The 27,022-nt window shown below is 50.6% G+C and overlaps 1 protein-coding gene and 1 long non-coding RNA gene across 5 annotated transcripts; one reads left to right on the forward strand and one right to left on the reverse strand.

Moving 5' to 3' along the window:
• Positions 1-17: 17 nt before the first annotated feature.
• LOC135285050 (uncharacterized) lies at positions 18-2,676 on the forward strand. Its single transcript, XR_010350057.1, has 3 exons — positions 18-388; positions 1,234-1,319; positions 1,921-2,676. It is a non-coding gene; the product is annotated as an uncharacterized LOC135285050 (long non-coding RNA).
• Positions 2,677-4,347: 1,671 nt separating this feature from the next.
• On the reverse strand, positions 4,348-26,621 carry LOC135285045 (protein DDI1 homolog 2). 4 transcript variants are annotated; one of them, XM_064396975.1, is made up of 10 exons: positions 26,434-26,619; positions 21,977-22,106; positions 20,797-21,027; positions 18,780-18,906; positions 16,853-16,980; positions 16,194-16,322; positions 15,380-15,483; positions 14,791-14,980; positions 10,599-10,661; positions 10,340-10,514 (listed from the first exon to the last, which is right to left on the reverse strand). In XM_064396975.1, the coding sequence occupies exons 1-9, from the start codon at positions 26,569-26,571 to the stop codon at positions 10,645-10,647; spliced, it is 1,194 nt and encodes a 397-aa protein (XP_064253045.1). In that variant the 5' UTR covers positions 26,572-26,619; the 3' UTR covers positions 10,340-10,514; positions 10,599-10,644. The 4 variants fall into 4 exon arrangements, with proteins under 4 accessions (XP_064253041.1, XP_064253045.1, XP_064253042.1 ...); XM_064396972.1 differs by lacking the exons at positions 10,340-10,514; positions 10,599-10,661 and adding an exon at positions 12,413-12,627 and having other exon boundaries at positions 26,434-26,621; XM_064396974.1 differs by lacking the exons at positions 10,340-10,514; positions 10,599-10,661 and adding an exon at positions 12,413-12,617 and having other exon boundaries at positions 26,434-26,620.
• Between the last annotated feature and the right edge of the window lie 401 nt (positions 26,622-27,022).

The raw sequence follows: 27,022 nt of genomic DNA on the forward strand, positions 1-27,022 counted from the left end.
ACTGGGTTCCTCACAGTCGGGGCTCACTGAGGGGACATGATGTTGACGACAGTGAGGGCACGGAGGGAGGTGGCACTGGCTCAGTCACAGCCCTGGGATTAGTACGGGGATGTGGGGGGAGACGGCACTGGGGACACTGAGGGGCATGAGGGCAGATGGCACTGGGAACACTGAGGGGCATGAGGGACCTTGGGTCTGTCGTGGCCCTGACGTCAGTGAGGGACAGTAGCATTTGGGAGACTGCCATGACACAGTGAGGGGACACAGGAGAGGGTGGCATTGGTTCTTCCACAGCAGGGAGGATGTGAGGGAGATAAGAGGAGTGGATTCCCTCACAGTCCAGGGCGACAGGAGGGGACAGTGCTGGTGCCTTCTGAGTGGACACACGGTGAGTTTGGAGATGTGAGGTGCTCACCAGCCCTCCGAGCCAGGGCCCAGTCTGCAGCTTTGCTGCACTTTGGGGTGCTGGCCTCAAAGGAAATTATCAGTGGTGAGGAAAAAATGGGGGATCCATATGGCACCCCACCACCTCAGGCTTCAGCAGTGCTTCCTTCAGTTCTGCTCCACCAACCTGAAATGGAGGATCCAGCTCTTTCCTGGGGTCCCTGTGCTGGTGGCACCATGGATCCAAAATCAGCCACATTGTTGTTCCATCCCAAGCCTCCATTGATGGGAAAAGTTACTAAAAACTTCAAGTACAAGCCCCACTTGCTATCACAGGACAGAGACAGGAGTTGATGAAAAGGCTTAAGATAAATTATAAATAAAACCTGAGGCTGAGGTGAAGGGTTGTGACTTGGGGCTGGCCTAGCGCCTGCATCACCCGACCCTGGTAACTGAAAATGGAACTGAAAGTAAAAGCAATTAAAAAATATGAAAGCCCGCAGCTTCCAGGAGCGCATTCCCTGCCATTCCCACCCCTTCCTCCATAAATAACCTGCTGGCAGGGAAGGAAAGGGCTTGGATGGAAAAACCACAGCAGGCCAAGCCTGCTCTTTCCCTGCAGGGATGGCCCAGCCAGTTTAACAGCTTTGGGGAAGGGAAGGGAAGGGAAGGGAAGGGAAGGGAAGGGAAGGGAAGGGAAGGGAAGGGAAGGGAAGGGAAGGGAAGGGAAGGGAAGGGAAGGGAAGGGAAGGGAAGGGAAGGGAAGGGAAGGGAAGGGAAGGGAAGGGAAGGGAAGGGAAGGGAAGAGTGCATGGGTTAGAACTGAGCCAAACAAAAACATTTTCCCAGCTCCCCACCAGGCTCTGGAGATGCAGAAACATTGCATTAAAGAGGATCCCAAGGATCAGAGCTTGTCTTGGCATGTGGGGAGGAAGGTGAGTCTCTCCTCCTGAAGGGGAGGGGGGAATGGAGCAAATTCTGAAGCCTGATCCCCAACAAGTCACTGGAAAGACTAAAGTCAGCTGCTTGTAAAGCAGCCCAACAGAACCCCCACACCAGTTTCTCTTTTACTGGTGAATTTTAGGATTTAAAGCATAAAGTATAAGGCAAACAAGCTGTACAGCACCAGCAGGTACGGGCATTTGCATTCCTCCTTGCTCTGGAGGCACCAGGTGCAGCATTTACACCTGTATAATCAATCCCATGGGGGTTGGAGTGAGCTTTAAGGTCCCTTCCAACCCAAACCACTCTGGGATTCTATGGTAGAACAGACTTCCTGGTGTCCCAGTGTTTTCCTGAATGTTTTAAATGCCCCAAGTATTTGTTTTACTTTGTGTAAAACAAGTTGGTTATAATCCCTTAAAGCACCCACCACACAATTATGGATTTACATGGAAAATTCCCCACTCCCAGTATTTAGACAGCTCCCATTCTCCTTAGAACAGCTTGGGAGGATCCATCCCACTCCCACCACACGTTGGGTTGCTTCCCACCCTCTTCCCAAGAGATTTTTAACTCTTTGCTCAATATTTGCAGCCCGAAGTTGGCATGGAGAACGTGATCCCCAGAAGAGCCATCAGGTGCTTGTCATGGATGGAGAGTGAGGAAGCACAGAGCGAGTCACTGAGGGGAATCACCCCCTGCAGCAAGGTGTGTTACATGCAAGATACTCCCAAGATACCAGTGCAGTCATAGGGCACCTCAGTAATGCTGCCAGTGATCCAGGGGGAAATTAAAGAGGCACAGGGAACACTTCAGGAATTGCAGTATGGATTCCAGGAGGAAAAATAAAATTAGTATTAGGAAAACCATGGAAGAAACTGCTGAGTTATAAGGAGAAGTCAACTGTTAGCCCTGTGAGCACACCTCCATTTCTACAGGCACAAGTGGTTTGGTTTTAAACTCCTTCCCATTTCCATTTGTTAACACAGAGACTGGGAACCAGACATTCCTTTGGCAGTGGCTCTTGGGAGGGATTTCAGTCACCAACCACTCACATCCTTGTGTTTGACTCAGTGCTTTATTGGCAAGCTCACAGCACCTTGTAATTAGCACATGTGGTTGCTGGAGGTAATTATGTCACAGTCTAGTGATTACACTTCCGGGGGTCCTGGCACCCCCAGTGTACCCCCAGGGAATGAGGCACAGCAGATAATCAATGTAAGGACACAGTCAATCAAAATCCAGGTGGGCCAGCAGGATTTCCCAAATCCCATTCTGGTGACAAACTGGCCCAAAAAGTGGTTCCCTTGGCAAAGCCACACCAAGCACGTGCTCAGACATGGGAGTGCAGAGGGGCTGGGCAGGGGCTGATGGGAGGCACTGCAGAATTCCTGAGCAATGGCTCACTTGTGTTCCTTCTGCTGACCATTCCTTGAACTATTCTGAGGCAGGAAATTGCATGAAGGAACACTCACCTCTCTGCATCCCACTCCTGCTCTTAATGCAGCTGCTGCATCCACGTGACTGCTCAAAAAACCTTCAGCTGTTATTTTTAAACTCCAGACCTCTGCAGGAAGTTTTTAGGAGACCTCTACTCCTAAAGGCCCATAAAAGATAACCAAGGATAACGTAAGATAACCAAAACACCAACTTGGAGTCCACATTTAATGGACAGGGCCTGACCCTCTCTTGGCCATATAAAGGCTGCAGATTTCAGGGTGCCAATGCCCCCATTCATGGAATCCCAGAATGGTTTGGGTGAAGGGACCTTAAAGCTCATCCCATTCCACCCCTGCCATGGCAGGGACACCTTCCACTGTCCCAGGCTGCTCCAGACCCCATCCAGCCTGGCCTTGGACACTGCCAGGGATCCAGGGGCAGCCACAACCTAACCCTGTTAAGCTTCGGGACATCAGGCCAATTCAGACTGCGACAATCCTAAACATGAACATAACTGTGCCATTAATCATAATTTTTACACATTACCAAAATAAAACCATGTTCATCAAGCAGAACATACAAGGCCCAAGTGCTCAAAGTAGTTTTGAACCAGAGCATTCAATCCTTAAATCATCTCCCAGCAGAAGAAATCGCAGCAATCCTTTGGCCAATGTACAATGAGGCTGTAGCAGCCCACACATCAAACCTTCCCTTTTCCCACCCTGAGAGCTGAATTCAAAATGGGGTTTGCATGATAATTAATGACCTCACTTGGCTCTAACGGTGACACCAGCATCACGTGCAGAGCTCTGAGCACGTGAGGAGGAAACCACTGCCCAGTTTGCCACGGTCACTGAATCATAACCCATTGTGTTTGTGTCTGTCACCTGGCACCAGCACCCACTGCTCTGGTTAGCAGGGATTTAAAATGGCCAAAACCTCAGTGCTGTTACAAGGAAAAGTGGAAATTTTTCTAGGTCTGAAAAAGGAACTGCTCCTCCATGAGAGGACCTTAGGGTTAGTGACTATGGCCCAGGTTTCAGAGGAGGAATATCCTCTATGCCTCCCTGCTAAAACCTGTTCTACTATGTGACACTAAGAGAATAGGACTTCAAAAAAGCCATTTCTAACTAAAACTCTAATGAGCTTTCCAGAGCTTTAAATGCCAATTTTTTTTAATGTCCCAAGAAATTAGCTTCCAGCTCCAGAAAAATAAATCTCCATCTGCTAACTGGGCTGGAAGTGAGGTATTCAGGTAGGAGACAAGGAGTGTCCCATTCAATTTCCCAGCAGACAGTGCCATGGCCTAGTGCTACATTTTATGTTTACTCTGATGCTTTTCCAAGTCCTCCACAAAGGACCCAACAGCACATCCCCAAAGAAAGGGAATACAGGAATTTCGTAAGTCTGTTCTCAGGCCCTCCCAACTGGAATAATTTTACCCACAGATTTCTACTCATTCTATTCAAAATGGCAGCATTTATGTTCCAGAAAATCCACTTGCTTTGGGAAAAAAGGCAGTCAAGGATTTGAGTGCAGAGCTGCTAACCTCAAAAATACAGACAGACCAACCAAGCAACATTATGATAAAGTGTTTATTCTTTTTTTTTTTAAATATCAAATTTTTTACACATAATTTGTTGATAAACAGTCCCCCAATATTAAAAAAATCAAAAAAGAATCAAGTGTGTATTACTTTGGGCAGAACCACATCCCACTGATGACACACCCACTCCTCTCTTCAGCCGCCCGCGAGGCCGCAGCGTGTTCAGCCCACAAGAGTCAATGACACAAAACGCAACCAGCTTTAGGATTCCTGAGTATTGATTCCCTCAAGTTCCCTAAGTGAGTCTGTAAAACTCTGAAGCATCAGTCAAAGTGTGACCCAAACTGCTGCGCTCTGGATCATGGACTAAGCCTCGTCTACACAGTGCAGGAAGAATCTCGAGCGCTCAGAGGGGAATGATGTACATGAAACTGACCTCGTTTCCCAAGCTGACTTCCGAGAGAGGCAGGCAGAAATACCTCTGGATTTCTCCTCTTTGAATTTCTGTTAGAGTTCTGGGGAGCCATTTGGCAGGAAGTCCAAGTCTGGTGAAGAAACCTCTAGGACCTGCTCCTCCTTTTGTTCGTCAATGGCATAGTTTTATAGAAAACTGATCTGAAGTTGAGCATTCAGCAAGTACACTTAAATATTGCTACTTCTGAGAAGAGGAGACAGCAAGAGGGAGACATGGAAGAGGGGAACATGGAGGATATACAACGTTAACAGTCCTGGAGACCGAGTGTCTACATAGAAAGTTAAACATACACAGCAAGAAGGCAGAGATTGTCACAGTAACAGCATAGCTCAGCTCTGTCCTGCAGCAGGTAAATATGCCAGGGACAGTCACCAGGAATATTCCCTCCTTTTGTCAGAACTACCCATGCCCCAGAAACTTCCACATGTTGGGATTCCACTAAACATCACCCCTGTGTTCACGTGTGGCCTTGTGTACAGTCACCAAGAGGCCAAGTGAATTAATTCAGTATTTTTAAGGAAAAAAAGTAAACCTCAGAAACCAGGAGTGGTTCCAGGGCACACCCAGAAAGAAGCTCTACAGACCCACATGGTGCTGGCAGCTTTACAAAGCAGCTTCTGAGCACTGCTTTACTCTCAAGAGCTGGACTGCTGTGGTGAAATCCCTTTGTTAAGTGATGTGACAATAGGACACTGCAGCAGTGGTTAATGAGGAGGGGGGAAAGATGAAGTGCCTGATTTTAGGCTGGAGTACCTGGCTCCTTGGAAACATGAACAGCTGTTGGTGGTACTTCTATCCCCTGCTGTAGCCAATAAGCCACAGCACTCTGCCATCCCTCCTTTCCTATAAATACTGCCACTCTGTGGGCCAGGTCAGCACAGGGACCAGCAAAGGGACAGCTGAACAGAGGATGTGCATGCAGCAGAGAGGACACACGTTGAAACAAAGACAACTTTCAGACAGCGTTCGCTAAACACACATTCTATTACATTTTATTTTGACCTGAAGTACTCACCACTGCCCCAGTTTTATACTAGATCTTGCTCCTAAAAAAATTAATCACTAATTTAGCAGCACATAGCCATTCACTCAAAGCAAGGCTTGAAAATGAAGAGATTTAAATCACCAGGCTTGGACCTACTTGATAAAAGAGTTTTAGAAATATTTATCAGTTGAGAGTCAGGGTTTGTTTCTAGCAGTTTGGGGAGAGTTACCCACGGAATTCTAGCACTATGGATAAATGCTTCCATACAGCTTTGGCAGAAGGGTGGGATTCAAAACTTATATTTGACAAGGAATAAAAGTGAGCATTGAAGCAGATTGGCTGATGCTCTAAAGCTTTTATAGCATAAATTCTGTATGCACAGCCTAAGTCAGCATGGCCATGAGAGCAGAGCCTGTCACCAGCTTGGTGCAGAGCAGCACCACTTGGGCCAGCTGAGCAACAGCTTCTAAAACAGAGAGACTGATACAAGGGGCTAACACTGAGTGGCCAACACTGAGTAGCCAACATCTGCTGCTCCAAGCAGCTGGCAGTACATCCACCCACAGGCAAAGGGTGCAGGTCAGCTCTCCCGCATCCAAGAGAGCCAACCTGCCCCTGGCTCCTGTTACTTTGCTCCCAGGGCCACCTCACCAAGCCCTGCAGTGTCAATCAGGAGCAGATTCAGCCATCTGAAGTCGCTCTGGATCTGGGAGTCTCATTGCTGCTGCTTCTGATGGTGAACCAGATGCAGACAGGAATGGGTCTGATAGATCCTTTTTCCTAAGGCTTCTAGAGAGACCTGCTGACACTGTACTCCTGTACCAGCCCAAGCTTGCCCTTCACAGAGGGGCTTCTGCTGATCTGAGGTGCTCATTTGCAAGGAGAATATTAAACCAAACCTTTGGCAGGGGTAACTCTATCACCTGCCCAGTGAAGATGAGAAAGCTGCAGCCTGGCCCCAGTAACTCATTTTGAGCAGAGCCTCAAGTGAATCACTGGATGCTGCTCCAGACAGCCAAGCACTGCTTCCCACATGGAGCAGTGCCTGCTGCTGGCATCACAAGCAGAGGGATGTAAGTCAAACCTGCCTGGGAGCTCCAGGTCTGGATGGTACTGTCCCAGCTCATGGAGAAACTCCATTTGACAGCAGAATGCCTTAAATCCCTTCATTACTCCAGAGGATCTCCTGGCTGCCCAAGTGTCTGAGGCAAATCTGACACCAGCACTCAATGACAGCACAAACTCCTGTGAGGTGACAGATGAAACCACATCAGTGTTGTTTTTAAATGTCACCTGCTTAAAAACAGCCCAACACACACATAGGAGACCTGCTCAAGCAACAGGGAACACAGACACCAGGACACAGGCCTGAGACAACCACAAGACTACATGGAAGCCATGAACAAAAATGTGTCTGGTGCTGCTCAGCCATCACTCCAGGTTTAGCTCAACATGTCAAGTTCAAGACAAACATCTAACACAAAGCCACTTCTGAGATTTGCAAGTGGGACTGAATCAAAGCTCCTACTTAAAATTTTGCTTCAGCCACACCTTCCTTTCCCTTCCCCAGCCCTGACAGAGTTTTGGGGCTTTGCAGAGCATCCCAAAGTAGTTCTCCCCCCTCAAAAAAGCATCTGGAAAGGGCTCAGAGCACAGCCTTGGTGAGGCCTTACCACTCAGGTGACTCACCAGAGACATCCCAGAAGGCCACGATGGTTGTAACGCAGAAGCCACGTCAGTGCATTTGTTCTGTGACCCCTGCTGGGGAGCCCTGGCTCTTGAGGAGCTGCCAGGTCAGCACCCCCAGCCACAGCATTCACAGCCACCAGGCTGACCAACCCCAGGCATCCAGACAAACCACAGCAAAGCAGATTCTTCCTTCTTCCAATGACAGCCCTGCTTGGAGCCACTGAGATGAAGTTCATTCCTCCCCGGGCACGGGGAGATTGAGAGCCATAACACACAGCTGGTTTGTTACACAAATTCATCATTAAGGTTCAGCCTTAAACTGGTTGAGCTTGTTCTTTTTGCGTGAAGAAAAATATGATGTGGGCAGGGCTAGAAAAAAATGTAAATACTCCTTTTCCCTCCCCCCCATCCCTACAGTTAATACCAGCACATCTCCAAATAAGTTAAAACCTATCTTATAAATTTTGGTAGCACCAAATTCTATCCCTTCCCTTCTTCTATCCCCATGTTGTAAACTGGAACACACTGGCCCAAGAGCATCACAGAATATTCTGAGTTGGAAGGGACACACAAGAATCATTGAGTCCAACTCTAAATCAAAGCATAAAAGGGTTTGGCAAAAACAAGCATCATCCTTCCCCATGCACACACGAAAACCCACTCTCCCAAAAAACCCCCTCACTCCTCTGGCAAAATCCTTACACATCCAAGAGCATCTACACACCTTTAGTAGCTGCCAGAATAATTTCAACAGCTGGGTGTTGGGTTCCAAGGAGCTGCAACACATCCAGAGTCCACACTGGACTCAGTATGCACCTCCCCTCCTGTGCACGTGTGGCCAATTCCCATCACAAATTGCTTTGTGCTGGACAGGGCAGTGAGTGCAGTGGCTGATGCTTTTTATTCGTAGCATTGGAGGTTATTCTAAAATCATACATTTAAATAAAACTAGTAGTTTTAATCCAGTATGCATGATTAAAAGCTATCCTGTCCACACAATGCAAGGACGTTTTCTTTCCTTTCAAAGCCCGAATCTAACGAGTGAAACAGAAGAGATGTGTTACTTTGGCTGCAAATAATTTAAAATATCTGGCTCAACATTCTGCTCGTCCATTGTGATGTGTAATTGAGATACTCCTGTAGAAGAAAAGATCCCCCAGTCAGCTCCCTCTTCCACAGTTACGTGGGAACAACGATGCTCTTGGCTAGCAAAATGAGAAGAGCAAGATCTGCATTTCCACCTGCTTGTTCCAAGGCCTGGAGAGCTTCCTGTGGGGTAAAACCAGCACCGAGGATCCGGTCGACATCAGCCACAGGGAAAGCAGGGGGTGGAGAAGGCCCTGTGGTCAGTCTGGTGTAGGCAGCTGGGGGGCTCACTGGTGGTTCCTCACTCCCACCCAGCGGCCACGGGCCTGCAGGAGTGGCACTGCCACTTCTCCCAGGTGCTCCTGTGAACAGGCACCGAGCATCCTGTGGTGCTCCTTCACCCGAAGCAGGTGTGGAGGAAACAGGCTTGCTCTGCTCCAAAGCTGGACTAGGTGCACTCTGAGAACCTCCTTCCAAAACCTCCCTCTGCTCTGGGCTCTGCTGGGTGGCTGCAGAACTCAGCACGACCACATCACTCTTACCTGAACCCTTCTGCCTCTCTAAAGCATCTCCCCCAAGCAGAGGCTGCCCAGCACTGACGGGCCCGGTGCTGATGTGCTCTCTGCCAGAATCACAAGGCTGGCTCCCCTCTGCTCCTCCACCCTCAGAGCTCATCTCAGGGAAGGAACAGCTCTGCTCCTGGCTGCCTGGATCCAAGCCTTTCTGCTCACCTTCAAGAAGTCCCTCCTGCTGCCCTGCTGGCTCTCTCTGAACCATTTCCAGCTGTGAGACTTCTTCTGAGGCAAGGATCTTGCATTCTCCTTTCCGACTGATAACCAAGAGTTTGTGAAGCTCTTTCAAGGCTGATGCTAGAGGGAAGCATGGCTCTTCTGAAGGTCTTCCTGCATCCGTGTCCAGCTGTTGAGTGCTGGAGGGGGAAGAGCTGTCTGCTGCCAAATTAGCCAACTCGTGAGACTCTGCAGGAATTTCACTAGTGCTTCCAGACTGCAGGACATCACTGGTGGGAAGTGGATCACTCAAGGATGGACACTTGAGCCACTCCACCTCCATGGAGAAGGCCTCCGGGTTCAGGTTGGAGATACGTCTGTTCTCAGCCTGCTGCTTCTGCTGCCTTGCTGAGCTCTGTGCTTCAGCTGCAGCCTGCTCCACTGCATCTATTTCCATGGAGGCTTCCACGTGCACATGGCTACAGGAGGCTGACAGCTGGATACTCCCTTTCACACAGGAAAGACTTGCTCTCTCCAGTCCATCTCTCATTTCCATGGGAGGATTTTCTGGCTGTTTGGCTTCTGCCACAGCAGGTTTCTCAACCCCACCAACACAGCAAGGTGGTTCTGGGTTAGTTGTCTCAGTTTGCTCCTCAAGATGTTCCTTTTCTGGCTCTTTGCACATCCGATGGTCTGTGGGAAGCTCACGTTTTTGCTCCTGCTTTGAAGACAGACAGACCTCTTTATCCTGCCTGTGCTTGGTAGCAGTGTCATCCAAATGGACTTTTGTCACTTCCAGAGGATGTTCCTGACCATGATCTTGTTCTTTAGCATTACATTCCTTTAAAATGTCAGCACTAAATGTTTCTTTGAGTGTCTTCTGTGAAAGGCAAGCTGGATTGGAGCAGGTTCCATCTCCGGTGTGCAGAGAGGGGTCATTATTTGCCAAGGAAGAGCTATTGGAATGATGCTGTAATACCAGAGCATGTTCTTTTTCTGGGGTTATCTGGTGTTCAGGTGAAGAGTCAGAAGTCTTGACGGCTCTAGGATCAATGGGCTCTGCAAGGCTGGATTCAGATGAGCAAATTGAAGCAGGGGCAGAGACAGAACGATCAAGTAACTGATTTGTGGGATTAGAGATCTTGGAATTTAGTCCTGAAGACTGGACTGGATTTTGAAACCCATCAGAAGCTGGTAATGAGGGCATTTCCAGTGAGGTAGTTTCTTTGTCACTATTCTCTATGGAAGACAGAAGGAAAGGAGCAGTCAGGACACAGCAGAAGCACCGTGGCAGCACAAACTGGAACGGGTGGCTCTAAATACCTGGTCTGTGGCCCACTCCAGCTGCAGTAAACACACACTACATGCATCAAGGCTTCCGACGTTCTGTTTGGATTAGGAAACAAACACACCAAACTCGTGTTAGCATTCAGAGCACACAGCATGCATGGTTACAGTCCTGCACAGCTCCCCTCCTGACTGTCCAGCACAATGGCATGGAGGCTGCAGCAGCTCCTGCCTCCCAGAAAGATTCTGCCTGGCAAATTTGGCACATCAAGGCAAGAATAACTCTGCCAGAGCACAATTTAAAGGCTGTTCTGTACTGTCTGTGCCACAGAGCAGTCTGTGGGTGATTTGTGTTATACTGACACTTGGTAAACTCTACACAGTATAACACACGTGTCTAGTGCCATACTGGTCTGTTCTGCCTTTGCCTGGAGATACTCAGGAGACACATTTCAGGGATATGGGAACTGATATAGCAACACAGTTCTTGGGTTGTGCTCCCAGCAGTGCCATCAGACCTGAGAGGAGGTGTCCAAGAACCAGTGGGCTGCAAAAGGGAAGCATACAGATTGTAGGGGGAAAGAAATCCTCCAAAAGAACTGTTGTCCAAGGCTGGGAAGAGCAAAGCAAAGGAGAAGACCCAAAAGTCAAGCCCAGCTTGCTGCTTCCTTGTCCTCACAGAGAGCAGATGAATTGCAGATCACTATCAGAAGCACCAAACACTGGCTGTGGTTATCAGGGGAGATTAAGTGACCTTATCTTGCTGACAGTCGGATCTCGCTGATGTATCAGCACTCTTGTGCTCATTAAATCACTCACACGACCTTTGCAGGAGTGCCTGTCCTGACCCCACAGCCCTGTCTGCCCAGGATCACACACCCAGGCTCTGTGATTTGCTGCCCTTTCCCTTCCCAACCTCAGTGGTCTTAAACACACACCACCAGTTTTCCTGGAGTCTCTTTTTACAGTTGTACTGGGGCACAGCTTACATCCCTACACCTCCAGCCACAATTCCCTTTCAATTCCATGGCAGAAATCTGCCTTTCTGTCCTCAGCCTTTTATTCTCTGTTAACTAAAACCAGTGCAGTACCTGCTGTGACACCACCCCACTGCTCATCTTTCCTAAGGGTGGCAAAGAGCTTTGTGACAGAGGATATGGATGAAAACCAGAGGGATCCTTTCTATTTCTAAGTGGAATGATAACATTCATGCTCTCTGTTCCCAAACCAACCCTTCAGGGAGGAAGCAGAACTGTCTTTTGACCTGCTGGATCACTAATTAGGGTATGATCAGACACATCAGGGATTTACATTTAGGCAGCAGCAGGAGCTGGTTTTCCACCAAGCTCTCCTCAGTGTCATCCTTCTCCTGGGGCAGGCACAGGAGCTGAGTCCCAGCCCCACCAGGGATATTGATGCAGCTAAAACCAGGAACAAACTCTTCCCCACAAAGTGCACTATCAGGGATAAATAAATTCCTCTCTGTACCAGGAACAGCCTGAGCTGTTTGTGGTGGCAGTGACTTGGACTGAGGCTGCCTGGATGAAAAGGTGTGTGTGGGATGAACTGCCTGGCTACACTTCCTCCTCAGCAGAGCAGCTCCAGTTTTGCTGCCAGGTTTGTAAATCCTCCATGATCAACGAGTTCCCCAGTGGTGGGAAATTGGCACAAAAGAGCATCAAGCCCTCAGAGGTAAATAAGGACGTGGAGGTCCTGGGTCTCAGTGAACCCCACCACCACCTCAGCTGCCTTCCATAGATGCTGAACCACCAGCAAAGCAGCTGACAGAAATCATGAGGCTCCCTAAAGTGGACTTCAGGGGATTAAATAAAGCTCAAGGATAATCCAGGTGCATTCAAAACAAGCACTTTAATAGCCTCCAGGTGCAGGCAGCCATTTGTGTTGTACCATCTCCTGGAAGGCAGCAAAAATTCCTCCAGTTATAAAAGAACACACGTGTTGTGGGGAGCTGAGCTTCTTTGGAGGTGCATCACATTCTCTTTCTGTCCTTCTTCCGTTTTCTGTTTTTTCCTTTCTTGGTTTTCTTGGTACCACCTAGCAGCAACTCAAGTTTTGGAAGAGAGAAAGAAGGAATGTGCTGACATTTTAGGATACAGCCAACAAAAGCCTATGGGCCAGAGGCTAGTACTGTGTCTAGAACTGTCAGGACTGTCACAATCAATCTGAACAAGAGCCAGTTTAGTTCTGTACCTCAGTGTTCTGTGGGCGTTAAGTGAACACAAAAATGGATTTCCTATTCCCATAAATCTCTTACATTCCTCTAGGGCTCAGCATCAACAGAAAGTGTCTGAGTGCTGACTAGCCTGAACAAAGCCTCGTGGTCCTTAGAACTATATGTGGTACATAAGCAGCTTGGATTTAAGTCATTTCAGGCACTTTTCTGCTTAAAAAACTTGTCTAAAATGCTTTTATTGTAAAGACTCATAGTTTGGGCTGAGGTTTGCTTGTTATTTAGTTCTTTCAACTGAGAACTAAATCAAACCAACCATAATATCTGCAAAGCCTCATCCAAAGTGGAAATGTATTCTGAAAGCTAACCCAGGCTCTACCAGGCTCCAGGTTTCACAGGAAAAGAACTAATATTTACACCTGCCAGGCTGTGGGAACAGCCAAAGCCCAAGCTCCTGAGCCTGACCTTTAGTGACATCAAAACCCCATCACAAGGTCAAACCCATGTTTGTGTTTCTCTCTGCTGGCTGCAACTTCAGTTAATAAACATTCAAATTTGGCTAGAAAAGTCACACATTTGAACTATTTCTTACTGATTCATTAAAGCCAGACCTTCCTTCTGAGGTTTTTTACACTTCTAGAAACTTATATTCTTAGGATGGAAGAAAATTGGCCAAAAGGAGCAACAAGTGCAGTTCTGTGCTCCCCTTAATATTGTCAACTTCATTATTTGTAAATAATTGCTCACTCTTTGGGTTGTCAAACAGTAACTGGAAGGTGTTAAAGAAAAATTTCAGTGCATTTCAATATATTTAAATTCAATATATTTAAATATAGTTATTTAAATTATATTTAAATAACCATATAGTTAAGTATTATAAATTTTAGTATCTAATAGATATATAAATATACATATAATAGATGGTTAAATCTTTTTTTCTCATTTCAATTTTAAATACGGGCACGCTAGAGTCTTCAAAAATTACCAAGAAAAATGCTGAAATCAACTTGATCAGCTTAAACCTGACCCAGCAAAGAGTTCTACATGTGTGTAGGAAGCAGAATTTACTGTGTTCTTTCAGAGCAAAAATGAGCAGTAAAACTCAAAGGTCTCTAGAGAACTCTTGGATATAAAATGTTATCTTTAAAAGTTTTGGAAAAGGCTTAAGGAATACACCCTGAGGTATTCACAGCTTCTCTGGAACAGCAGGGAGAAAAGATTGAGTTTCCCCTTCAGCTAAAAGCTGAATTAAGGGAGGAGTTGAACAGAAAATTTGAGTTTCAGACTGGTTTTGGCCCATAGTTCAGCTTTCAGCTATTTGACTGAAAATAAAATCACTTTGCTCAGTTTTGCAGCCACCAGAACTCCATGTGGCCATCTGTGCAGCATTTGGGTTCCAGGGACACTGGAACAAAACTGCAGGAGAGTGAAAGTTCTCTTTGCAGGTCATGTTTAAGGCTGAGGATGTGAATTCAGCTTTTGAACTTCAGAGCAACTGCAAGGAGGCAATTCCCCCTCCAAGGGCACGAGCACCATCCCAGGAAAAAATGCTGAAATAGCACGAATTCTAAAAATTGTCATGAACTTTTGTCACTGCTACAGCTGCTCTATTTTTACGTGGTGCAGCCAATAAGAGCAGGGTTTTGGGAGCCTCCCCAGAGCTGTGCTCACACGAGGCTGCAGCAGCAGCAGCACAGCTGAGCCACATCCCTGCCGGGTGCTAAATGTGATCCTGGCCACAGACAACCATTAACCTCCACAGCTTGAAGGCCAGGAAAGCAGAGCGGGTGGGAAGCTGCAGTGTGAACACCAAATAAACAGCTAACAGTCCTGAGTGTCTCTGTGCAGGTTTTGCAGCCCAGAAAGGAAGAGAGAAGTGCACTCAGAGGCCACAAGCAAGAATAAAGCCCCTTCTCTCCACCCTTTACTGGCTCATGCTGCTCCCAGGAGCTGGAATGGGGAACTGCTCACAGACATCCTGACATGCAGCAGAAAAAAATGCACAGATTCCTATTTCAAGTGGGCTCCTGCTGGTACCTGCTTCCTCTACAGATTTCTGTATTGCCTCTGCGAGCTCCTGGTCGGCGATGTCCTCGGGCCGCACGTCGTCGCGGCCCGCGCCGTACGCCAGCCGCGCGCACTCGGGCAGCTCGCCCTCGGGCAGGAAGGAGGTCTGTGAGCCCGTGGTGCCAATCACCAGCACGTTCTTCTTGAGATCAATGGAGCACTGCAAGAGAGCATCCACATGTCAGGGCCTGCGGAGAGCCAGGAGGCTCCCAGGGAAAAAGGGAGACACGAGGTCAGGCAATCTGTGTTCAACAGAACGGCTCACAGCAGGTAAGGGTGGGCCAGGAGTAGGAACTCCAACCAAAGGGCTCTGTCTGACTCAATTTGTAATAAATCATTCTGTTGGAAAGCTCAGAGCATCTTTGATCAGAGCAAAAAGCTCCAGGCAGCAGCCAGATACCCTAGAGCTGTCCATGATGGATGTGCTTCCAGGCTGGAAGATAATCCACCATCAGCTCTCCCCAGGAAAATCCTATGAATTCACAGGCCAGGCATTTATGTTGCATTTCTCACTACACCTGCAAGAGCCAGGTAACTGTTTCAGAAGAGGTTTTGATACCTGATGCCTCTTAAGCATATCCAGTCCTAGGAGCATGTCCATGGGCTGCTCTTCAAGGATTGAGAAGGAGCACGCCAGGAAATCCCCTTCGATCTGCACCTGAGCTGAAACACAAGGCAGAGAAGTTCCCACTACAGCACAACAATCTGCTTTCTGCTCTTCCACCTGGGAAGGGAAAGGTCTGGGAGAATCTGAATCCAGCACTCTGATGCACCGTTTTGGTCACAGAAAGTCTGGCCCTGTGCAAGCCCCAGGACTGCCAGGCCTGCCTGGTCCCAGAGTAATTATTTTAAAAGCTGATGTGCCTGAGAACCTCCAGTCCTACTTCTCTGACCCTCCAAGCTTGAGGGGCTACAAACAGTTTATTAGAGCACAAGTCTAAGCAGCAGCAAAGCAAACAGAATCGATTTTTCATTAATAAGGGCAGTGTCCTCCATCCAGAAAAGCTACACAAGAGCACAGAGGCTTTTCTTTCCAAAGGAACAGCAAACACTGCACTGTGTGGGAGCCATTCCTGAGTAGCTCACCCAGCCCAGCAGTGCCACCTGTACAGGGAAGGTCGTGGTGGTTCACGTTCACCTTGGGTTTTGCCCCCAGAGAACGTGTCCTCTATGTGTGCAGGAGCTGGGACTCCCTCACCCCCAAGTGTTACAGCATTAAATGAGACAGAGTTCTGTGCCCAAGACAAACAAACACATTGCAGACGCACTTTGACTTTGCTCGTAGCAATTACAGCACCAATCCTCAGTGCCAAGATTGCAGGAAATGCAGCCAAACCCCTGCTAAAGCTGCCCCAAAAAATCCCAGTACTTACCTAAGTGCACCCTGCCAATGATTTTCTGTGTCCCAACACCCTTAGCAATGCCAGCCCACCGCCGATCCACCAGCCTCATGATGTTACACCTTTCAGCACAGGCTTGGCTCATGATGGTCATCTGGGCACCTACCAACAACAGAACTCGTGTTAAATCCTGATGGCTCAGCACAAACTTTTATTTTCTCCTGGAAGAGCTTAAGATCTGACACTCAGTGGCTGTGAAACCAACCCACCCGCCCCAGGGCAAAAGGCTTCCTGTGAATCCCACTCTGCTGACCTGGCTGCCCGCACATGGGTCAGCACTGATCATTACTGCAGGGATGGAACAACCCCAAGAAGTTCCCCTTGCAGGATGTGGATGGCAACCACCACATTAAAGGCGTGTGAAATCCCCCTGTCTGCAAAATGAGATCAGACACACGCATATGACAGTGACCTTCCAGGCATGGAAGTCCCAGGAACTCTCCCAGGATCCCTAATCCAGGGTGTTCCCACCCTGCTTCTCCCAACAATCTGCTCTGCTCGCCCAGGCTGTGCTCAGGGTTCAGTAAAGTGCTCCAAAATCTTGTCATGCAGTGCTTTACTGTAGGATCTTTTGGAAAAACTACTGGAATATTTGCTGTTGCCCTCAGTGATGGAGAGTGTGGAGAAAGCACCTGAGTCCACAAAGGCTTTCACGGGGTGTCCATTGACTTTGCAGTTGATGTAGAGCATCACCACCTGCCCAAAGCTCTCGGGGGCCTCTTCCATCGCTATTGTCATGTTCTCTTCAATGTTTTGTTGCCTGAATTTTGTGGAGAAGAGAGAGAAATACCAAAATTTCTGTTACCCAGACCTTGTAACATCCCTCTGATTCAAGACTGACCTGGAAATCCCACCTGCTGCTGCTCACCTTACAAAGACACATTTAAACCACAGCAAAGGCTGCTTCCTTAGTGAAACACAGACCTGGGAGCTGAAGATTGCTAGGAATGATCTCAGGTGAATCCAGAGACACTGAGTCACTCCCCAGCAGCCACTGCCCCTTCCAACCCCTGCCTAACTCACACCTCAGCTCCTGACAGCCTTGTGTTGCCAACAGGAACCTGACGTCCATGTTAACCTGGAGAACTCAGAGCAAAAAACCTGTGGATCCATTAGTCATGCCGAGGGTGCATGGAGGTGTTGCCAATAGCTACAACACTGGAATCCCACACAGCAGCTGAACATTAAAATCCTCAGGTTTCCCTGGTATCTTTCCTTTTCCAGGCATAGCAAAGGAGGGAGGTGAGCAAAATAGCAGAAAGAACCACCACGAGCACCAGCCCTTGGTGCGAATTCAAGCCGAGAGAAAAAATGTTCTTCAAGAAATCCCTCACAGCCTGAGGATAATCTTGGAAGTAAGTGATGGGTATCTGTAGTGACTGCATCCAAAACAGGTTTATCCCCACCAAAAAGGGAAAAAGGCTTCAATTCTGATGCCATTTCATTTTTCACTGAGTGGGATGTGAAATCTGGGGATGGCTCAGCCCAAACAGCTGCAGAACCTTGGGCACATCCTCTTTATCTGTCCCTCATCTAAGGAAGAAGGGAAGCGTTCCTGTGTCTCTGAGCAATGTTTCACTACCTACAAATATCTATTTTCTGCATTGCTGAGTGTTTATCTGGCACCAACACCTTGTCACTTGTGATGTGAGAGCACTCCTACCACCAGGGAATTCTGGTTCTGACCAACAACGGGTCTGTACCAGACACTGTTATCAGGGGAAAACTGACTCCAGGATTTACCACTCAGCTAAGAAACCAAGACTCAGCCCAACACAATTATATCTGGAAGGCAGCAAGAGGGAGTGAGCTGATGAGCAGGATGCATTTCTCTCATCAGTGAATTAGCCAGACACAGAACAATTAGCAGGATGCAAAACCAAATCTCAGGGCAGCTGGGAGAACAATGCCCTGTTGCTGTGCAGAGCTCAGCTGGGAGACAGCACCAGCCCAGCTCTTGGGTTCAAAATAAGCCCCAGGCACTGGACTCAAGGGGAGATGTGCTTTCCACAAGTGCTCCAGTCTCAAGAGTGGAGCAGCTCAGGCAGCTCCTGAGACATCACACACACACAGCACAGACAACAGTGCTGTCACCTCGTATCACAGTCCCAGAACAGTTTGGGTTGGGAGACACCTTAAAGCCCACCCAGTGCCACCCCCTGCCATGAGCAGGGACACCTTCCACTATCCCAGGTTGCTCCCAGCCCTGTCCAGCCCTGAACACTTCCAGGGATGTGCCACAGCTCATCTGTCACAGATGTGGAGAAGCCACAGCTTCTCTGGGCAGCCTCTGCCAGGGCCTCCCACCCTCACAGGGAGCAACACTCTAATCTCAGCAGGACACATCTCAAGGATGGGGTGCACCTCCGTGCTCCCAAATCCCAACCTTCCCATGTGCAAAGGTGGCCCAGAGCACTGCCCTGCAAACAAACTCCTCGGTACAAGGAATGTGCTTAGATTCTGCCTTCTCTGAGGAAAAAACACCATGGATGGAAGCACAGAGCAGTTTTTTCTCCCCAGAGAGAACCCCAATGCCTACAAGGCACTTTGGTTTGTTACCTTATGTCTTCTTCTATCTTGGCCTGTGCCTCGAGGTCAAAGGGGTCAGCGGAATAGAGCCGGATCCTCTCCTGCTCGCGCCGGGCTCGGTCCTGCTGTTGCTCCAGCAACACCCTGGTGAATTTCTCTGCGGGAACAAGGAGATAAAGAAATGCTTTTTACTGGAAATTACTCTTGCAAATCAAATTCTGGCTCAGCAAATGCTTCTTTTGATGCCAGCTGAGGAATAGACTCAGCAGCACAAAGAAAAAAGCTTCCTCTGAGGGCAGCATGGAAGGACCTCAGAGGATCAGTGGCAAACTTGGGAACCTGCCGAGATGAGAAGCAACTGGACAGAGCTCACTCTCCTCGTGTTCCTACCCAAACACTGCACAATCAAACTAAATTTCCTGGCACATTCATTTTTATAGGGAAAAAAATTTAAAAACCACACAAAGGCTAATGTGTGGCTTTTAAATGACAAAATTCCTTTCAAACCCAAGGAACACAGCAAAAACAGAGGTCATAATCCCTAAAGCTGAATGCCTACCACTGGAACCAGGAGGTGTTACCCAGGTCCAAATGCACATTTTAAGATCACAATTTTTAGATTCCCACTTTCCAGATGGCCTCTGGCCATGTTTTACTACTTGAATGGGATCACGTACATCCCCAGAAGGACTTGGCAGTCTGTGCAGGTCTGCACACAGGGAAGGCTTGGGTTTGCTTCCAGAGATGCTGCTCCCAGGAAGCAGCCCTGCCTCAAAGGCTGCTATGTGCTCAGGGAGGCGTTGGGTATATTTGACTGTTGGATTTTTGAAATCAGGCTTCTGTACAGCAGGTGCCTGCATCCAGCACAGCCACAGGGCACGGATCTATGCAGATATTTGGGAATCCAAGCTGGAGCTGAGCTGGATCTGTGCCCAAACACTGCCAGTAGCAGCAGTGCAGCACAGCAAGGAAAAACCAGCCCAAACCACTTCCTCCTGACAGCCCAATGCGGCAGTTTGGGACTGAAAATGCACATCTGGGTCAAAGCTTGATGTGCACAGACCAGGCAGAGCAGCAGAGGAGCCAGTTCTGGGTGTCTTGGGCTTAACCTCTGGTTTCCTGTGCCAAGGGCAGCACCCCTGCTTAAGGTGATGGGGAAAACTCCCAGCAAGATGTGTGAAAAAGCCTGAGAGTGCAAAGAAAGCTTCAGCTCTGGAGACAAACTAAAGGCAGAGTTAAAAACAGAACAGGCTGACAACGTCCATGGAAGTTCCTCTCTGGTTTCCTCTAACAGAGAGAACCCTGTTCTCAGATCTAACCCTGAGAGTGGATAAAATCTCCTGCTAGAAGCTCCTTCTCTTAATTTATTTCTCCACACTCAACAGGATTTATTTCCCAACTAAACATCCTGCAGAGGTGCAGGAGCTCATCTACTGCAGCCCAAAACTCCTCTCTTTTCACACCTGAAGGACACCAGAGTTCAAATCTTTCACCCCAGGGAGAACAAGGGACCAACATCAGCTACAGAGGAAGTGAAGGACACACAGACACTTCCAGATTAACAGAAACTTATACATTTATGACTATTCTATTGAGAAAGTTCCTAAAAGACACCATTTCCTTTTCTTTTCCCTCTTCCTTTCTGCAGTTCACTTCCACAGCACAAGATCACTATGGACAGAGCTGGGTTTGGAGTGTGCTGCTCTCTGCTCAGTCCCAGCAGGATGTGGGATGCAGCAAACACACCACCTTTATTGGAAAATGTGCAGTAAGGACTGTCGTAGTGTAAAAATCAGGAGCTGAGTCACTTGTGTTCACAGACATCCAAATTGTCTGTGCCTCTGATATTTCTGAGTAGCAGATATTAAAAAGGATATTAAAGATGCCAAGCAGGAGAAACACACCCAGAAATGGAGGACCTCTCCCTTGAGTGCTGCCAAGTGGCACCTTTTATCTGCACCACCAAGGAACGTGCAGCACATCCCAGCTCGTTTAACACCCGTTTAACACCCGGGGCTGCCCCCGCCCAGCCCCAAGCGCAGCTCACCGAGGTCCCCGCTCAGCAAGGCCTCGGCCAGGGGCGGGTTGCGCTCCTTGAGCAGGGACAGCTCGTGGGGGTTGGCCAGCAGCATCTCCCGCAGCAGCGCCGGGTTGTCCAGGCCCTGCGGGAAGGAGGGCGCGTCCGGCGGCGAGGGGCGCGGCCGCTGCGCCGGCCCCGGCGGCTGCTGCGCGGATGTCCCGGGAACCGCGATGCTGCTGAAATCGATCCTGGGCAGACCTGAAAGGAAGGGCACAGGTGTCGGTGCCTCATGGCGGCAGTTCTGCTGGGAGAAGCACGGGAAGGAAGAGCTGCCCTCGATGCTGCACGAGCAGCAGTTCGTATGGAAGCACAGCCACGTCCCCGGGTTACTGGGTTAGCAACGCTGGTGTATTTATGTAACTGGTCTCGTCTGTCTGCCCCATTTCTAATCCCCTGAAATGCACTTGCTGACTAGTTATTCCCAGCTTCACAAACGTGAATCCCTCATGGAGGGGCTACAAGGCTAAACCCACTGGCTCTGAGGCACTTCAGAGTCTCTTGGGTTAGAAAAAAGCAGGGGGAAAAAAAAAGTAGTAACATTCCTGCAGACCTGCATTGCAGGTACCCATCCTCCAGCTGAGCAGGACGAGGACCTCAGCAATGCTCCCACACCCTTCTGAGCCTGTGGCACCTTTTTTAGGGATATTTTATGTCTGGGATTTGCTAGGAGCGGCTGTGGAAGGCAGGACAGAGGTGCAGGGCTCCACTCAGGCATTCCCAGAGGAGCCTTTGGCATGCACACAATTAAGCCACTGGGTTTGGCAAGATGTGGCTTCTCAGGGAATCTGCCACAGGACAGGTTCAGGACACACGTCCATAGAGGCTGTTCCTGGGTCTGAGCCATCACATCCAGCAGGAAGGGAACTGGCAGTCGCAGGAAATTCACACACCTTTACCAAGCCTGTTCTGAACCAGTCACCTCCTCACTGCTTCCACACTTCCTCAGAGGAACAGTAAAATGGTGTTGGATTCCTCAGAACAAAACACTGCATCAGAAGCCCTCTGGGTCATTTACAAGCCCCCTGACTCACCTCCACCCCTCAGCACTTTGCGCAGAAGGCGCTAAAGGACACTGACAGAGCTGGTGTTGGGCAGGTGCTGATGAACCCTGCAGGCTCAGGCAGAGCTGGCACGGAGCCTTTCTCACCTGGGAAGCGCATGGAGGGCCGCGGCTCCACCGTCTCCTTCTGGCGCAGGATCACCACGTCCCCGTCCTTCAGGCCATAGGAGGCCAAGGACCTGTTGTTGTCGGTCAGCGGCCGCTCCGCATAAACGATCTGCGCCAGGCACCCAGCAAAGTTAAAACAGAAAGCAAGACGTTATTTTGTTATAGGAGAAGAAAAAACCATTCCAATAAATCCTGTGGATCCATCTCAAGCCTCAGAAGGGAAGGTGTGATGTCCTCACAGGCCTGGCCTCAGGCACAGCAGGGCCCCGACACATTCCTGGTTGGACAACACGGGCTTGGTCTTGCCAAAATCCAGCTGTGGCACCACAAAGAAGGGCTGGTCTCCTTTGATCAGAGACCAAAATCATTAGAGGGAAGCAAGTCTTGACCAGGACTGTCTGTCCACATTCTCAGACTCCAAACTCCAGGATTACACAAGCCACAGGTGTTTTCTGCAGCATTCCCTGCCACAAGTCAGCCCCCACTGACCCTGGACAACTGCAGACATGCCAGCAGCACCAATCCAGGTGGATCCAGGGATGAGCCAGCCCAACATCCATCATTCTGCCTCTTGCCACAACACAGCTCCCCAGAATAACCAGTTTTACAGGGACCTCAATCATTAGCTCAGTGCTTTCCAGTTCACTCCAGTGATGCAACTCTCCAGACCCAGAGCACCCAAAGGCTCTGCTCCCAACGCTGCCATCAGTCCATGCAGAGAATTAACTTCTTGTGACTACAAAACACAGAGTCACATCCATTTCTACTTTGATAACCTGGTTTAACAAGGGGTCCATGACTAAACATAAAACCACTGAGATAAAGGTGAATAATCCCCAAGGAACATTTCCATGAACATCAGACCTGTAACACCTACAGAGGCCCTAAGTTGTGGGAAAGCCCAGAATGTAACTTAAAGCTGAAGAGGAGTTCCCAGAAATGGTACCTGGCAACACAAAGGTTTCTGTGCTGTCGCTGGAGCACAGCGAGACCAGGAAGATCAGCCCAGCCACCTCCTGCCCTGGCAGCAGCCCAGAGCATGGAGAACTTGGCCTAAACCCCTCAGGCACACGATCAGATTTCACAAATACCACCTTGTTTAGCCAAACCTTGTCTCTTTGGGGCTGGAAAAGGCCAGTTCAGCAACAACACGTTTGCCACAGGTCGGGGCTGGCTGAGCCACGTGGGAGAAGCTTTCGCAGTCCCGGCAGGGCTGGGCTGTGGCTCTGCCTGATGCTATCACAGGGAGCAGATCCAGCAAGGTCAAAAAAAGCAATCACTACCTGTCTTCAGGTCTGGCTGACACTACAGACTTTCACTGCTTCACTCCAGCAACTCCAACATCTTACACAGACTCTCCCTGTGGCACCCAGCAGTGGAGACCCAGCAGCAGCAGCAGTGCAAGGCAAGACAAGGCAGGAGGAACACAAATGACCAGAACCTTGTGAGGCAGCAATCAGAGATTTGGGGAAATGCATGATGAAACCAGGCACGAGCTTCCTGCCTCCTCCCCTCCAACAGAGTGTGCAGCCTCAGCGCTGCCTCACACCCCGGGCCCCTCCCAGGGCCCATGGGCAGCGATTTGAAAGTGAGTGGCCTCCACCCCACAGGCACCAGCAGGTCAGTGGTGCTGGCAGAGCCCACAGCCTCTCACGTTACCGGCCTGAGGCGGTGCCGCCGCAGCGACAGCCAGCGTGTCATAAATCCCAGCTGCACACCCAAATCTGAAATGGCACATTCCCTGCGCAGCCACTCTGGAAGAGACGAGTTAATCAGTTTAAGTGAGGCTTTAGCTCTGTCATCTTGCTGGGATTGGATTTATGAGCGTTCGGCCTTACATCCCAGACAATGAATTAAGCGCCTGGCATTCGCCACGTCCATTAGCAGCACAGATTAATCCACTCCTGACCCATTCTGCCCCAGTCTTAAAACAAACTGATTGGATTTTGCTGCCTTTTGATTGTCTGGTTGGTGGCAGCTCTGCCGGCTGGCAGGCACCAGACACGGGTTCTTCTGGAGGTGACTCAGACAGGGATGCAGGCACCGATGGATTCACTGTGCACAATGCCAGAGGGTAGAACCTTCCTGTGGAGCAGGGAACCCCAGCCAGGAGTGCTGGGTCCCACCTGCAGCCATCAATCACGCCAGCTCCTGGGGCCATCAAATATTCCTGAGCATGGCACAGATGGAGGGCACGCAGAGAAAATAAATGAGGGGAAGGAATGAAGAGTGTGGCTCTGCTGAGAGCCTCCTGTCCCCTCTTCCCTGGCCTTGGTGTGTGGAGGAGACTGGAAAGTCAGATTATTTCCCCTCGCCTTGCCCAGCTCCTCTTATCACCACAGCCACCAGCAGCTGCCTCTGTTATCTCAGACCTGTGCCCACAGCGTCCCTGGGACACCTCACAGCTCCCTGCCCCACCCCAAAGTGCAGCACCCGGAATTCACTGCCCAAACCAGCAGAGAACAAGGCTGGGATTAACCCTCCTCCACATACTGAGTGGTTTACTCCACCCTGCATGACCCTTACAATGAAATTCATCCTCTCTAGTGCCAACACAGCGCCTCCAATGCAACACTCACCTTGGGTGACAAAAAAGGGCAGAAAACAGCCAAATTTGGTAAATGTAAAACTGCCTATTTGTGATTTAACAGCGCAAAATCCATCCACACAAGGAGCTGCTCCTCTGATAACTTGTATCTTTAGAACTTTCTCATAGAATCACTGAGGCTGGAAAAGCCCTCCAAGATCATCAGGTGCAATCCCCACCTTGTCCCCAGCCCAGAGCACTGGGTGCCACCTCCAGGCCTTCCTTGGACACCTCCAGGGATGGGAATCCCAAACCTCCCTGGGCAGCCCCTGCCAAGGCCTCACCACCCTCCTCCCGTGAAGAAATTCCTCCTGATGTCCAACGTGTTCTCCCCACTGAAGGTCCTCAAAACACCTCACAAACAGCAGGCAGGAAGAGGAGAGGGAGGAGTGATAAATAACAGCGTGGCAAGCACGGCACGACGCGGCTCAGGATGATGCACGGGTGGCAGATGGATGAGCAGAAGGAAGGCAGAGGTGGCTACAAAAGCGCAGCGCTGCTCCCCTCGCCTGGGGCTGGCAGCACCCAAACCCCAAACGGGTCAGCTGGGCTGGGAAAACTCAAACAAGGAAACTCCTGACAAAAATACACAGAGAAGTGACCCCTCGTTACCCTAAACCAGACCCGGAGCTGCAGGTCACCATGACACAAGGGACAAAGGTGACAGCCAGGAGTTTATGCTCCAGTTCATGCCCGGAGATGTCGAAGCCACAGCAGAGTCCCCCCTGCAGGGTTGTCCCCACACCTGGGAGCTCACTGCTGGCTGTGACCCGTTGTGTGAGAGGGGTTCTCCCTTTACACTGCCCAAAATCAAGAGTTTTTTCCCTAAAGGAGAATTCACCCTACCTGATTCCCTGCCCCTGCTCTGAGACTGTTTCTGTGTCACCACCAACCTCCCATTCCAGAAAACGAGGCAGAGGGAAAGCCAAGCACTGGGAACCTGCTGGGTGAGGGACACCCCAGCCCCAGGGCTGCCCCTGCACCAGCTCCTCCAGCGCTGACTAATCTTGGCTTGGCTGGAAAAACACTTCGTTAATTTAGACTGGGAAAAGGCTCGGGAAGCAAAAGCCACCACCGCCGAACTCCACAAACTCTGCCAGGCACGGCCGGCGCCGGGGAAAGGAGCCGACACCGCCCTGCCCAGGACAAACGGGGAGGAACGGCCAAACTCGCGGGACGGGACCCAAACCACGAGCAAAGGCAGACAGATGGCCCAGAGCCGCCCCCACGCAGCCTCCCCCGCGCCCTGGATCCCGGCTGGAGGGGGATGTTTGCTGGGAAAACCACCCGGCCGTGCCTGCTCGGCCCCCACACCTGTGTGGAAAAAAGGAAAAGACTGAATGCGCCCTTTCCGCCCCAGACCGGGCAGGGGTTTGATGGGATAAATAAACGCTTTCCCGAACATTTCAGCCCCGTTTCTGGGGGTCTGAGGATACCACGGGCCACCACCTTCCCCTCGCTCCCACTCCTGCTCCCCTCGCTCCGATTCCTGCCCCGCTGAAGCATCAAATTCCTCCGAAACCTCAACACAAAACAAACCAAAACAAACCCACATTATCTTCTCCCTTCCAGCTGCGCGGCGGGCGCGGACCGAGCCTTTCCCGGAGGGGCCACGAGTCACCGGGGGCTCGGAGCCCTCTCCCGAGCGGGTTTTGAGGGAAAAGCGAGGCGTTTCTCCCCAAAGGTCCGCGAGGGGAGGGACCCACCGCCCCAAACAACCCCAAACAACTCCGGATGGCCGGGGCGGATCCCGGGACCCGGCCCCGCGGGGCGTGTGGCCACGGCCGCTGCCAGCCCGGGGGACCCGGCCGGGCCCTCCCCGGCGCTCGGGGCGGGGGCAGGCCCTGACCTGGCTCTCGGCCGCCGGGATGCCGGACTCCAGCTCGCAAAGGGCGCGGAAGTTCTGCAGCTCGAAGTCAGCGTCCACCTGCAGGTTGAAGGTGATCTCGGAGCGGTCGCGGCGCAGGCAGAACACGGTGAGCAGCATGGCCGCCCCCGCCCGGACCCGCACCCGCCGCCGCCACCGCCGTCAAGCGCCGCCGTCGCAAAGCGCCCGCCCCGCCGGTCAGGCGCCCACGTCAATCGGGGCCGCCCGGCCAATCAGAGAGCGGCGAGCGGGAGGCCCCGCCCCCTCCCGCGCGGCACGGGGCGGGGCCGGAGGGGCCCGGGTGTCACCGCCGGGCCCGGTGTGCCCGTGTGACCGGGGCTCCTCTGGGGTCCCGGTGTGCCCCGGGCTCCGCTGGGTCCCGGTGTGCCCGTGTGACCGGGGCTCCTTTGGGTCCCGGTGTGCCCGTGTGACCGGGGCTCCTCTGGGGTCCCGGTGTGCCCCGGGCTCCGCTGGGTCCCGGTGCCCCCGGGGCTCCTCTGCCCTCCCGGTGTGTGCCCGGGGCTCCACTGGATCCCGGTGTGCCCGTGTGTCCGGGGCTCCTTTGGGTCCT

The sequence above is a fragment of the Passer domesticus genome, chromosome 22 (genome assembly GCF_036417665.1).
Source record: "Passer domesticus isolate bPasDom1 chromosome 22, bPasDom1.hap1, whole genome shotgun sequence".
NCBI lineage: Eukaryota > Metazoa > Chordata > Aves > Passeriformes > Passeridae > Passer > Passer domesticus.

Excerpts from the sequence above, each read along its gene's own strand:
- LOC135285045 (XM_064396971.1), bottom strand. The coding sequence starts at position 10,482 with ATGCCCTCATTACCAGCTTCTGATGGGTTTCAAAATCCAGTCCAGTCT.